At 32.2% G+C, this 14,922-nt stretch overlaps 2 protein-coding genes across 3 annotated transcripts; one reads left to right on the top strand and one right to left on the bottom strand.

Annotated features, from left to right (window-relative positions):
- The first annotated feature begins 2,755 nt into the window (after nucleotides 1–2,755).
- Nucleotides 2,756–6,986, top strand: LOC111887119 (peptidyl-prolyl cis-trans isomerase PASTICCINO1). 2 transcript variants are annotated; one of them, XM_023883288.3, is made up of 20 exons: nucleotides 2,756–3,023; nucleotides 3,129–3,213; nucleotides 3,463–3,532; nucleotides 3,707–3,804; nucleotides 3,959–4,081; nucleotides 4,209–4,241; nucleotides 4,359–4,417; nucleotides 4,508–4,592; nucleotides 4,691–4,849; nucleotides 4,948–5,005; nucleotides 5,099–5,247; nucleotides 5,328–5,425; nucleotides 5,492–5,561; nucleotides 5,624–5,683; nucleotides 5,776–5,832; nucleotides 5,912–5,980; nucleotides 6,081–6,158; nucleotides 6,261–6,362; nucleotides 6,449–6,520; nucleotides 6,628–6,986. In XM_023883288.3, exons 1-20 carry the CDS (start codon nucleotides 2,947–2,949, stop codon nucleotides 6,883–6,885), a joined length of 1,860 nt encoding a protein of 619 aa, XP_023739056.2. In that variant the 5' UTR covers nucleotides 2,756–2,946; the 3' UTR covers nucleotides 6,886–6,986. The 2 variants fall into 2 exon arrangements, with proteins under 2 accessions (XP_023739056.2, XP_023739057.1); XM_023883289.3 differs by lacking the exons at nucleotides 2,756–3,023; nucleotides 3,129–3,213; nucleotides 3,463–3,532 and adding an exon at nucleotides 3,541–3,560.
- A 2,023-nt stretch (nucleotides 6,987–9,009) lies between these two features.
- Nucleotides 9,010–9,432, bottom strand: LOC111887123 (copper transporter 6). The gene has a single exon (XM_023883292.1). The coding sequence runs from the start codon at nucleotides 9,430–9,432 to the stop codon at nucleotides 9,010–9,012; it is 423 nt and encodes a 140-aa protein (XP_023739060.1).
- Between the last annotated feature and the right edge of the window lie 5,490 nt (nucleotides 9,433–14,922).

Genomic DNA, 14,922 nt, shown 5'->3' on the forward strand with positions numbered 1-14,922 from the left:
ATCTTGATTTATTTGCTATGGTTTATTTGATACAATGTTAGTAACACCCACAAGATTTTTTTGAAATTGTGTTTAAACTCTGACGATTTGTTAAATGTTTATTTTCTTTTGTTAAACCTTGCCTTTGGGTTAAACCATAACATTAAACTTTGTTTGAAAAAAATAAATAAAATTATGGGGTGTTACAGTTAGGCCCATTACATGTTGGGCTAGGCCCATTTGTATGTTGGGTTAGACCCATGGATCAAAAGGGGCTAGGCCCCTTATGGTGGATTGGGCCTAATATGTGGGTTGGGCCCAATGTGAGAGATAGGCCCAATGGTATGTATGATATGCAGTATTTTGGGAAACTCACTAAGTTTTGTGCTTACGGTTTTTATGGTTATGGTTTTAGGTACTTCTGTTTCGAAAGGGAAAGACCCAACTTGATCGCAATGCATCCACCCATGTTTTCGTATTATGATGATTTTAGGATTGTACTCTGATAACTATTTTTTATAAAGTACTTTTGAATATTTAGAAAAAAGATATTGAATGTTGACTTAAGATAATTAATGTTTTAGTTGAATTAAAAAAATAAAATTTTTACTTCATAATTTTAGGACGTTACAACAAACATCAACGCAAGATTTATACCATTTCATTTAACATGAGTTCAACACAAACACAAACTTCTTCATTTCATACACCATAAGCCACATACATAAGTCAGGGAAATCCGACATCAAAATTTCCATCTTTGAGATTACATAAAAAATATAATGAATTTCCCACAAAACACCCTAACCTTTTAGTTTTTAAAAGCATAAAAGAGAAAAACATCCAAGTGAAAATTAGGAGCCACTTCCAAATCCTTGCTTGATCACACATCACATTAAGAGAGCGTATAAGTCCATGAATGACTGCAACCGACCTGTAGCACATCGGTGGGTCATACCATCTGATAAACATGTAATTAGAACCATTCATCGAGCATGACCTGAACCTCCTTCCCTGTTTTAAATTCATCCATGATGTCACCATTCTTGTTGGCTGCCACAGTTACAAACACCATTTTTAGGGTTTTTATTTATTTTCTTATTTATTTATTTTGTTGTTTTGAGAGTATGCATACAAGAAAGATGAAGAAGAGTACGAAGTCAGGTTAAATCCTGAGGGTTTAAAATGAGGATGGCTGAGGGGAAGGGGTGAAGATGTACGTTGCTTTTGTTAGAGAAGAGAGGTGACATGGGTGCAAGGCTGAAAATGTCCTTTAAAGGAGGGCCACGTGTACCCCTCTAATGGAGGTAGGTTGGTGACATTAAAGCCAAGGACCATCCGTGTAGGCTTTGGAAACCTTAGGGACCACTTGTGTAACCCTAATGAAAGACATCCTTAACTTGCTACTTTTTGCAAACCACATGGACCATTTTTGAAATTTAGTCTTATTTTTATTTGCTACCAATCAAATTTTTTTTTTATCTTAATGGCATTGGGTTTGTTAAGGATCCAAATTCTTTGTGAGTCAAATCGATCCAAAATATTAATAGTTGTGATGGTTGTTGGATATTGAAATGTTTTATAGATGAATTTTGAATTTTGACCTATTAGTTTTAAGGATTTCAGATTTTAAACCTTAGAATTATAAATAGTTTAAATCGTTTTTATTTTAGCATGCGCCTCCGTTTTTCACTTCAATTCTCGTTTTTGTCATAGACAAAGAAAGTGACAGTTCGTTTTTTTTCATGTGAGGTTTCTCTATTTTAATCATACATGATGATCATATGAATACATAAATATTTGATTGGTTCCTTGTATATTTGAGGTTGATTCATATACTATTATTAATTTATGCATTGTCATTTTATAATGTTTGAATTTGGGTTCATATAATGATTTATTTAGTAAATATAATCGAATGGTGACTCTTTGTGTACAAGTGGTCAAAGCAATAAATAAATTGCCAAATTGGTATGATATGATATAGAAAAACAATGAGCATACATATATTTGGAATGACATTTGGCTGATTCGAGCTCTCTTGCTTCTATATTTCATACATATTATATGATCTATAAAACCCTAAAACAAATAGGAGGTATTACTCTCTACTGGATAAAGAAGGGGATATATTGAGGGAATCATTAGAATTTCTTGATATGTTTCTTTGCGAGATCAACATGATTTAAACACACTTTTGTGCTTTTTTGGTGTTTTAGATATCAAGACTCATAGCCATATTTGCCATGTGTGATTTCATGATTTTGGGTTGTTTGGTTAAAATGGTTTTGTTTATATCATGTAAATTATATAATTTTTACTTTTAGACAAACTCTTTGTTACTTGTAGCTTAATACTAAGGCTATGCTTGATGTACTAGCTGATAGCTGAAAAAATAGCTATTAAATAAAAAGCTAGTTGATAAAAATTGATGTTTGGTAAAACTAGTTGAAAAGCTATCTGGAATATATAAAATTACATAGATAAACATTTAAGAGTATATGTTCCTATAATTAACTAAGGAGTATATTTGGAAAAAATTTAAAAAGCTAATATAAGTAGCTTTTCAAACAACTAGCTTATAAGCTACTATTTGACTTGCCAAACACAACAATAAAAAAATTCGAAAAATAAGTTATTTTATCAATTAGTTGCAGCTTACCAAACAACAAGGTCTAAAATCCTATTAGTTGTTGCCTATTAGTTGTTTGATTTTTTATGCATATATGGGGAAAAAGTAAACATATTGTAAGGTAACACGGGGGCTTTTAATTCACTTACTCACAACTCACAAGCATAAGTTCAACTGAAACGCCGACTACTCTCTCTCTCTCTAACAATCTTTTCCGTTCACCTAATACATTGGTAGCTCGAATTACAGGCGATAATTGTCTGTTTGCCGTCTCTGCAAATTTCTGCCTAGGTTCCTCCGTCACTTCAAAAACTAAAACCAACTCCTAATCTCCAATGACTGTGGTCAAAGATGCGGAACAAGATTTCAAGCCGCAGAAGAAGAAAACATCTTCTGACGAGGATGATAAGAGGTAGTAGTTAGATGTATGAATCTGATGATGTGTTTCGTTAAGATGATTGTATGTATATCAACAATGAACTTCTGTTTTTTTCTTTTTTTTTTTCTTCAATTTTAGGAGAAAAAAGATGGTTCCAGGAGGTTTGATGAAGGCTATGATAAGACCAGGCGGTGGTGATGCTATGCCTTCTGATGGTGATCAGGTTCGAAATTAGTTCCTACTTTTACATACCTATTTCCTGTTCTATGTTCTAGTATCGTTATGCTATCTGAAGTTGGGGCGTAGATAGTTTAACTCTTAACCGACACCACTGAGTGCCAATTGTAGAATAATCTGAAATAATAGCGATCGAACTAATTATGTCCTAATTCACCCTTCATATGAACTGAATTATGTTAGGTAACAATTGAAAGAGCACATCTACATGTTATTGATGAGATTCATTGTGCAGGTCATATATCATTCTACTGTTCGTACTCTAGATGGGGTGGTTGTTGAGTCTACTCGCTCAGAATTTGGTGGTGCGCTCATTTATCCAATGACAGATTAGTTCTGTTAATCTGCTTGATATAAATGAAGTTATACTTTGTCAATGCCCTAGTTAATTGTTTACTTGAATGATTTTGTTTTATATGTTTTCATTGTCTCTCTGCTCAAATGGGTGTGTGATGCTCTCTTTGATTTCCTTGTTATAGGCAAAGGCACTCCAATAAGGCAGGTTTTGGGTAAGAGCAAGATGATATTAGGGCTGTTAGAAGGACTTCCAACAATGTTGAAGGGTGAAGTTGCAATGGTAAGTATTTGGTAGTGGTGATGTATTTATGGATATGGTTTGTATCGTATTAACTTGTTGATGAAAGGGTACATTCTTTACATTGAAATTCTTTGTATAAATTCATGTTGTTATGTTATTGATCTTTAACAGAATTTGTGCTAACTTTTTTCAGTTAAAAATGAAGCCTGAATTGCATTATGGTGAGGATGATTGTCCAGTCTCTGTTTCAGATAGCTTTCCCAAGGATGCTGAACTTAATTTCGAGATCGAGTTGATAGACTTTTCTAAAGTCAAGGCAAGAGCTACAAATTTTATTTTGTACACTAAGTTTGCTATATACAGATTGCTTTGGGTTTAATAGTTCTTGTTATTTATACTTGATATCATAACTTGTTTATTTTTGCTTTTTATAACATTCTCAGGTTGTAACCGAAGATTTTGGAGTAATGAAGAAGGTATGTAATCCTCAATCTCTTGTTTGCATTACTTCTCCACAGTTGAATTTGGGACTTCATCAGCAATTTGTTCCAATTGAAAAGTTCTAAATTGAACATGCCATTTACTGGGGACAGGTTTTACATGAGGCACAAAGTTGGGAGAATCCACGAGATCTTTATGAAGTAAAAGCCAGGTTCACTTGTTGTCTCTATCTCTATCTCTTTAACTATTTCAGAAATGGCTTCAACATTGATATACTTGTGGGCTGTGTGATTAATTCCAGGATTTCTGCCAAGTTGGGGAATGGACAATCACTTCAGTTACATATGAAAGGCGAACCAATTCTGTTTACTTTTGGAAAATCCGAGGTCTCTCTGTTTGCATAGATTCCTGCTTTTTCAAAGTTGTATTTTTTCTATATCTTTCATGTGTACCCGATAAAGTGTTCCTTTTATTCCTATATCAGGTACCTAAAGGTCTTGAAATGGGTATAGGAACAATGTCACGTGGTGAGAAAGCAGTGATCTATGTAACAAGTCAGTACTTAAGTGAAAGCCCACTTTTGCCCTCTGTAGAAGGTATTGAAGAAGCTCACTTTGAAGTGGAGCTCATCCATTTTATTCAGGTGTGGAAATGTTATTACAAGTGTTTCAAATTATATATTTCATCGTCCTTAAATCAAAGACAAGTTTTCCACTTTTTTTTTTTGTAATGATTGTACAGGTGCGTGATGTGCTAGGAGATGGTCGTCTAATCAAACGTCGAATAAGAGATGGAAAAGGTGCTGTTTCAGTCCTTGAATTAACACATAAATTGCATATTAGTCCTTGGTTTATACCAGTAATGACAGTGGATGTGATTTTGAAAAAATTAGGTGAATTTCCTATGGATTGCCCTCTTCAAGACAGTAGACTGCGTGTCCATTACAAGGGCATGCTTCTTGATGAAAAAAAGACAGTTTTTTATGATACAAAAGTTGATAATGATGGTGAACCTTTGGAGTTTTCCTCAGGGGAAGGGCTTGTAAGTTGAGTTTGAGAGTTTGAATAAAAAATGTGATTGCTGTAAGTTTTGTTGTAATATGAGGTTGTGATTATGATTAGGTACCTGAAGGTTTTGAGATGTGTGTTCGGCTGATGTTGCCTGAAGAGGTATCACGTGTCACCTGTCCTCCTGATTATGCATATGACAAGTTCACCAGGTAAATTTCTGATAACTTAATACATAAATATGTAATTATGAAATGAAGTAATCTTTGTGTGAGTAGGCCAGATAATGTTCCTGAAGGTGCTTATGTTGAATGGGTGATTGAGCTTCTTGGTTTTGAAATGCAAAAGGTAAACCAATTTATTGTATTTAGTATTTAGTATTTGAGTTGATGCATCTGTATGATATGTAGGATTGGACTGGTATGGATTTTAGAGCTATTATGAATGATGTTGAGAACACGAAAAGCACGGTATGTATTTTAACAATTAGATTACAGGTGTTGAGCATTTTAATTTTTTTTTTTTTTTTTTTTTATCCAGTTTGATGTTTCTTCTTATTCAGGGTAACAGACTATTCAAAGAAGGGAAATTTGCTCTTGCCAAAGCCAAGTATGATAAGGTACACAACATCATTATTAAAGAATTTGAAATTAGTGTGTTTGAGTTTATTATGATTTAATTTGTGGTTTTTGTTGCAGGTTCTACGTGAATTCAATCATGTAAATCCTCAAGATGATGAGGAGGGAAAAGAGTTTGCAAATACAAGAGTATGAACGAGCCTCCTTCATTATTTATTACAAAATAATTTAATTTAACTTTTATTTATTTACCAAGAGTGGTTGCTAATAAGATAACATGCATGAAAAGAATCTGTTGAATCTGAACGTGGCTGCCTGCTACCTGAAGATGGGGGATTGTAGAAAGTCAATTGAGACGTGTAATAAAGTAATTTACTTTTTTTTTTTATTTTATTATTATTAAATAAATAAAAAAAGAAGAAGATTGTTTGATTGGTGATATATATATTAATAAATAATGTATGTGCAGGTATTGGATGCAAATCCTGTCCATGTGAAGGCACTTTATCGTCGAGGAATGGCATACATGGAGACTGGCGATTTTGAGGAAGCAAGAAGAGATTTCAACAGAGTGAGTTTTTGTTATTTTTAATTTCATGAAAGTAGTAAATATAAAACTGAATAACAAAACACTTGTTATTTGATGCTTGAAACTAGATGATGAGCATAGACAAGTCATCCGAAGTCAATGCAAAGGCAGCTCTTCTTAAACTGAAGCAAACAGAACAGGTCGTTTATTTATTTATATATTTTAAATTTAAAATATCCACCCGTTTCATCTAAATAAATTCTAATGTATTTTTATTCTAATAATATGAATTATGAACAACAAACAGGAAGTAGAAAAGAAGGCACGCAAACAATTTAAAGGACTATTTGACAAGAAGCCTGGAGAAATATCAGAGGTTGGGGTAATTGAAAATAAAAATGATGATGATGATGCACATGAACCCTTGATTTCTGAGCAGGACGAGGACATTGATGCACCAGAAGAAGTTCCTGCTCCTGCTCGCATGGGATCATTTTCACGATTATTCACAAGGGGTATGAATCTATTCAAGTCTTTGGGGGTAAACAGATGTTCCATTTTGTAATTTCTATTTCTATACAATAATATATGCTATATTACCAACAACTCACTCATGTCCAACCCAAATCCTACATCTTATCCATAATTTTAATCTTTTAACATTTATTTACCTTCTTCCTTAAAACTGGAAACATAATAAATAAAGGTGAAATTTCTATCATTGCTCAATCATTCATCATACAACAACAGATAAGTATTTTGGATCCACATTTATAAAAAAAAAAAAAAAAAACTTGCTCTAATCGAGTTCAAACCCCACACTTAAATAAGCACGAGGTGACAAAACTTTCTCAAGGGGATCCTCTTGTTTGTTGTTTACTTGTATATTACGTACATTTTGGTATTTCAAACATCAAATTTCCGTCTACTCTTTATTTTTGTATAATGTATTGCCTAGGTGTGAGACTCATGTATTACATGAGTTTAATTAAAAAAAATAAATATGAAATTTTAATAATTTGAATAGTTTGAATTTATAAGAAAAATAAGAAAAATTTTGAATTATTAAAATTAATAAGACTTTAATGTATTGAATACATTACATATATAAACCATTTCTAATAAATACTTTACATATATATTACCTTACATATTAAACGTAGAATTTTAATTTAATAAAATATAAAATATAATAAAATGACAAGTGGAAAATAGAAAATTTAAAAATTCTAGAAAATGTTATGTGTCCAAATGAATGAGAAGAGGATATGGAGCAAAAAAAAAACTTTCATTTATTATAATAATAAATAGATTTCTCCACGTATAAAAAAAAAGCTTTGTTTATATCTACCACACCAAATCCAAACTCTATTGGGCGGGTCATAATGTTTTCTTTGAAAATTATCATATCCTCTTTTATCTCATCATCTTCAACTTAATATATTATATAAGTTACTTGATACTTATAGGTTGTCTATTTGTTGTCATTTCTCATTTCCACGTCAAGTTTACATTTGGGAAATAAAGCTGGTTATAATGGAAAACTTTTATATAAAAAAAGGATATTAACAAAACCAAGCACGTCTGAAGATAAATTTAAAGCAAATAACTTGATTTATTTTAATCCATTTTGTACCCGACAATTGTTGGGTAACTGACCCGGTTATAATGGTTCCCCCATTAAAGTAGTTTCTATAAAGAAAAAAAATATGCATTCCGGATTTCTGATTTTGGATTACAGTTAGAAGAAAAAAAAATCGGAATTTCAAAACAATGAAACATATAGTTTCAAAATTTCATCTTCCTTCTCTAATCTTCACCTAGAACAAGTCCAAAATGTGATATATAATTTTGGAGTTTTGAGAAAACATTTCGTTTTTTATTTAAAACTATTTTTTTTTAAAGAAATATAGCAAATAATAAATATAAAATAACTTAAAATGTGACATTTGATTGGACAAATGTTGATTTAAGAAACTTCCAAATGACAATTTCGAACATAAGCAAAACGCTTTTTAAATATTTTTTGATGCGAATGAGTAAAAAATACACAGTATATATTCATAGGACTGAAATGACCCATTTTAGACAAAATGATTTTTTTTTCAAAACACTTCAAAAATTAATTGATATTAATATTATTGATTTCTTCATTCGTAAAGGTTATATCTGTAAATATCCCAAAAATTCCCCTTAAAAATATCATCCATGTAATATGTGACACAAAACTCAGACATACTTTGGTTTTCTAACATAAGACTCAAAGTTAATGTAAGAAATTGATTTTATGCATAAATTCGTAAAACAAATTGGAATATTGTTGTTTAAATTGTTAAAAAAAAATCTAGAATTAATGTCACTATATAATATATACCAATCAACTACTATTGTTTTGCATTTTTAGTTACTACTATGATTTAATTGCATTCAGTAAGTCACTAAACTTTTTTTAATTAGATCATTAATCTCGGGGTAGTTAAATGCTACTGCATCTATGTAGAGTTCATATGGCGTTGATATGTTCGTTTTTTCTTTATGAAACACATTTGTTGTTATTTCGGGCAGATTACCTTTGGCCAAGAGTGCTATAGTAACTTGTATGTTTTGCATTAAAAATTGTACATTTCTTTCTAATTCGAAGTGAAAGTTTTGATCAAATGCACAAAAATTCAAACACCATATATAACCATTACACATGATCCAATTCCATTCTAGATTTAGAAGCCGCCCTCGAAATCATCCGATATTTGACTAAAAAACACCCAATAACATGTCCAGCCACCACAAAAACAAAAACGCCAACATTGTACGACATCACACACAACATAATTAGATAAACAAGAGCCATTCGTAGTCCATAAAACGTAGCATGAATCAATCCACCAATGAAGGGACTACTTCCCTGCAGCTTGACGACTGGAAAAACTGACAGAAACTCGACAACAATGGTGAGGACAAGAACACATGCTAAAGCCAGTATGTACATACCTAATTTCCCATTCGGCCACCCATTGATTAACATCACAACATCTTTGCTCCAGAAGAAACTCATGTGCATCATCACCATGTCATTGCCATCCATGGTGTCGTTATGCATGATCATCTTTGCCATGATCATGAAACATCAATTTATATGGAGAAGGTTTCAAGTGTTTTTGGGATTTGGGCTGTGTTTATAATGGGAGAGAATGCTGATTAACAATTTTTTTTACAAGTTAGATCAACTCCAATATGTTATATATTGAAAAGTTGTATATATAAATCGTTGTTTCTTGTTATTTATTAAAATTTAATAGTTAGTTGATAGTTGTGGTTTGTGATGTTTACGTAAAAGTTGGCATGATTTTCGATCAATTATCATTTCCATGTCGAGTTTGCACTCACGGAAATAAAGATGGTTGCACATAAAAAGTGATGATCTAAATACACTCTTTTTATCTATCAAAACCATAAGAAAGCAGCCTTTCATGTAATGTTTTCGTGTATGTTACGTAAAACATGATGTTTGTAAGTTTGTTGCTTATTTATTTAAAGACATAAGATTACTCTTTGATAAAATTGTCAGGTTCATGATTTTGGACAAATATATGTATATATCATCGTAATAATTAGTACTTTTTATTTTGTTAGAGTACAAACCTTATTATTCAACATCCTATATAGATTTCGATTGAAAAAAACGTTCACAATAGGAGAATTAATGTCAAACAACTCATTCATATCTTGCTGCAAAACCTTCCGTCATACCGGCACGACCATGATGAGGAAATGAATATAAATTTACATATATTTATATATAAATTCACCACCTCCCCTCTCCACCGCAACCTACCCACTGCCACTCAAGGGCGGAGCTACATGGTGTTCCGGGATGGTACGAACAACCCTTTAAATTTTATAGTTAAGTGCAAAAATTTAATGTAAATTCGTCAAAATCCGTCACCAATCCATTAGAAATCTGTTGGAAATTCTTCAAATTAAATCCTAATAAGTATAAATTTAATGTAAACATATAGGTGTAACCTTTTTAGTGGCAGATTTTGCGACGGAAATTGTATTTGAAAATGAGTTTTTCTTTTTTCTAGTAGTGCAACTCTTAAAAAATTGTACAACTCCTTATGCTTTTCATGTGTCCGCTGACCGCCATTGCTGCCGCTGCCATCTTCGCCACCTCCGCCCCCACCTCCGTCACTATGTCTACCACCACCATGTCCACCACCACCTTCGCCACCGTGTCCACCAACACTGCTACCACCATCCTTGCCACCGCAACCGTCGCCACCATTGTCACTGTCACCAACCGTCATATTCATATATGAATAATCATTTGGGAACAAACACATATTTATTCATAAATGAATAAGTATATACTTATTTGTATTCATAGTCGTCCTCAGGGGCGGACCCAAGAATTTTCCGAAGAGGGGGCAAAAAAAATTTATAACTTTTTAAGGGGGGTGAATTTTTTGATGAGTAAAAATATATAATTTTGAAGGATTAAAATATAATTTAAAAAAAAAAACTATTTTTTAATGAATTTTTTTGTTGTGGGGGCAATTGCCCCCATTGCCCCCACTGTAGGACCGCTCCTGGTCGTCCTCCCGGTATGCTAGAACGCTTAAGCGGCAGATTCCAAATGATTGGTCCGTATTCATTCTTTCATTTCAATTTTTGTTTTCTTAATTGAAGTCTCTCTCTTTATATATATATATATATATATATATATATATATATATATATATATATATATATATATATATATATATATATATAAGCTTGTATTTAGAATTCAAATAACGAACAAACAAGACTTTTTTCTCATAGATTTTCTTTTACCTGTACTGTTGAGTTTGTGATTGTTTGGTATCATGTTATGGAAGCATCTTCTCATTAGTTAATGAAGGAATATTATCCGTTTCATTTGAATAGTTTTTTAAAATAATTTGTTATGCTGTGATTAGATATGAATTTTTATGATCATGTTATTTCATGTAACTTACCTAAATAGTTTATTAGCCGATAGTTTTTCATCATATAAGATTTTTATTTGGGGTTCATAATAAAGGTTTTATCTAAACCATTATGATACATAATGCCTTTGATTCATTAAGATGTTTAAACCGCACAAACGTTTTTAATGGTTAAACTATTCAAAGATTGTCTCTGAATCAAACTATTCAGAGGTTACCAAAGAACCTCTATAAGTTGGGCCAACTGTCACCAACTCCCAAATCATACTGCTCACTATGCTATTCCTTTATTGAAGTTTTTCCGATAATATTATAAAATATGTAAATATGTAAACTCAAAGTTTAAAATGTTTTTAGACAATTTAACCTTTGACTTGACAAGTCAAAATAGAATTTATCCGGTGACCATGATCTTTTTTGTCACATGACTTTATCACATGTTTTTACAAAAATAATATTGTCCTTACCGAATCACTTTTTTGTTTATTTTAATTTGTGTGAAACAGAACGTTTGTTTGACAAAGTGACATCCACTTTATCATGCCAAATATAAGCCAATTTATTGTTTAAATTTTCAAAAAAGTGTTCGAGGAAATCACGCAGCTTCATTAGTATGCAATTATGCAAACCCAAAAAAATTGTTTTCTTTTTGTCTTAAAGCTGATAGCTTTTTATGTGTTGACTAGTCACTGTTGAAATTGAACCACTCCTACGGAATTTTAAAGTTTAAACTAGTAACATCTATGTTAATTTTTATTATTTGGAGCGGCCAGTGGATTATTTTTTGGGTAAGATTACCAACCATTTTTTGTTTTTTTAATCTATTTTACATGTTCATTAAATGTAATCTCTGAACCTTTATTATTATTATTTTTTAGCAACATTATATTAAAACTAATCGAGAAAAAGCTATAGCTAGAAGCTAGCATATATATATATATATATATATATATATATATATATATATATATATATATATATATATATATATATATATATATATATATATATATATATATATATATATATATATATATATATAAAGGTAAAATTGGATTTCGCAACCATGCAACCCAATAAGTGCTAGTCTTAGAGTTTCATAAGAAAATCATTGAAAAAGTTATCTAAAATACTATAAAAAATAAACTGCTTCTTAAACTTAGATTGCCGAAATAAAATTGCATTCCAATAAGTTCAAAAAACCCAAATAACAACCATGAAGATGGAGTCAATAATCAATCTTTCCAATCTTGCCATTGATCTGACGTCAATCCAATCCATCATATCCACCACTAAATTAAAAACCGATAAATCTAAATGTCAGCCATTTAGCCACGCAATTCCAAATTTGAACAACTAACAAACACTAGAAAAAAAATATGAGAAATAGTCTCGAGATTATCCTAACAAATAGGACAAGGAGTCGAGTCCAAATCCACACCTCTCTCATCTATTTTCAATCTAACTGACAGTTGATCCAACAAAACATGCCACAATAAAATGTTGATCTTTATCGAAACAAATTTATTCCACCTAGTAGTCCCCCCCTCCCTCCTCCCGGGTAACCGCTCATCATCAATAAGCCTCCTAGTTAACTTGAGAGAAAATTCATCTGAAGGATCAAAAGTACAAACCCATTTATCATGTTGAGCACCCAAAGAAACTGAGCTTAACAACTTAATGAGATTGTTAAGTTGATCCATCTCCGCACATCCCCTAATCTGACGACGCCAAGAAAAACTCACCAACTAGAAGAAAAAAATCAATGACCATAGTGTAACATCCCTATAATAAGGTACTTCTAATTTTAACCCTATAATTTAATTATGTTGCATTTTGGTCCCTAAGCTCAAGAAAATGTACATAAAGAGCCCTAGTAGCATTTTCGTAAATAAGCCTTGGGGGAGTACGCCATGCGTACACATGTACACTGGGCGTACTTGTCAAATATTGAGTCGGGTCGCAAAACCCTAACCCAGCTGGTTATGATAAGGATCAGAGAGTTGAGTGGTGACTCAGTGAGTTAGACAGGCTATGACTCGGGGATTGATGAACTCGATGAGTCATGGGGTGACTCGGCGAGTTGAGTCGTGATATGAGGATTTTCTGAGTATAGGAACTCGGTGAGTCAATGGACATAAACCCTAATCCTTAGGGTTTGGACCCTACATATTGAACCTTAAGTCCAATTCCATCATCCCATTTCCAGCCCCCATCACTTGAAACGTTGTCCCTTGCAAACCGTAGCCCTATTGTTGCATTTTGAAGCTTGAGAGTGTGTTTTTGTGTGTTTCAAAGGAAGAAGAAGGTGGTGGTGAAGCTTAGAAGCTAGAAGCAAGCTTGGATATGGAAGTCTTGCATCATCTTCAATCTCCAGAAGGTATAAAGTTAATACCTTGGTGATTAGCTCGTTAGATCTTATGTATATGATGATATTATGAATTTTTGTCCCCAAATATGGTCTTCTTGTGCATGGCAAGCTATAAAGCAAATGGGTTGTCCTTTTGGACGTTTTCTAGGCTTAGAGTGACAAAAATGTGTTCTTAACCTTTAGTTCTTCCCCATGCATGAGTTTGGTTGTCTTAATGGCTTAAGATGTTGGGGTTTTTGGTGTTAAGCACTTTAGCGCCATGCAATACAATTGGAAACTTTATGGTCAAGGACAACATTTGTGAATTGGATCTCTATTTTGGACAAAAACGCTTACGTATTAAGCACTTAATGGGTTGATGGCACATCATTATCTCCTTACTATTTTTCTGCACCTTTTGATATGGTACTCTGATAATTTTACATTGTTATTATGTTACGGTTTTGGAACAATTTGATGATTGTAACTCTTGTTTTAAAATGAAAAATTTTATCTTGGTTTTTTGGCTGTTACAATTTAGTTATCATAAATCGGAAATTGGAAAACAAAATCTTGGACTATGAGATTGATTTGTATCCATGTCTAGTGTCCAGATGATATCTTGTAGACCGAATGAATAGTTGGTCACTTATCTAAGGGAAAACGTTTGATTATATCATAGTTCGACATTGGATGTGGAAAACACACTATGTTGGTTATTCGAAGTCTATATTAGCAATTGTAGTTGATGACTTGTCTACACGGGGAAATGTTGAAATAAGTTTCCAAGGTCATAACTAAATTGGTCAAGATCATAACTAAATTTGTATAACTTTATAGAATAAAAGGAAAGTTGTTTTTGAGTTGCCCTAATAACTAGAAATAGTTATCATTTGACTTTAGGAGTGAGAAAAATAAAATTATTATTAATTTATTATATGATTAGTAAATTAATTAGAAATAGTTGTAATTAATTAATTATTATTAAGAATTAATCTGGAATTAGTGATGAGCATTAGAATCACCAGAACTGGAACTGGAACCGAAACCGAAACCGAAACCAGAATTAGTAATAAGGTCCAGTTACTAGTTCTCCATTTATATGGGAACCGGTCTCAGTTTTAAAAGCGGAACCGGTTTAACATTTTTCTCGTTTTTTAAAATGCGTATAACTCGTTCATATAAAGTCGGAATTTTTTTTTCCAACATGTAATTTGGAGTTTGTAATTCATTTTTGTATTTTGGTTAGATACTGAATCAGATACATGCCCCAAAAGAAAGA

This window comes from Lactuca sativa, chromosome 8 (genome assembly GCF_002870075.4).
Source record: "Lactuca sativa cultivar Salinas chromosome 8, Lsat_Salinas_v11, whole genome shotgun sequence".
In the NCBI taxonomy this organism is placed as follows: domain Eukaryota; kingdom Viridiplantae; phylum Streptophyta; class Magnoliopsida; order Asterales; family Asteraceae; genus Lactuca; species Lactuca sativa.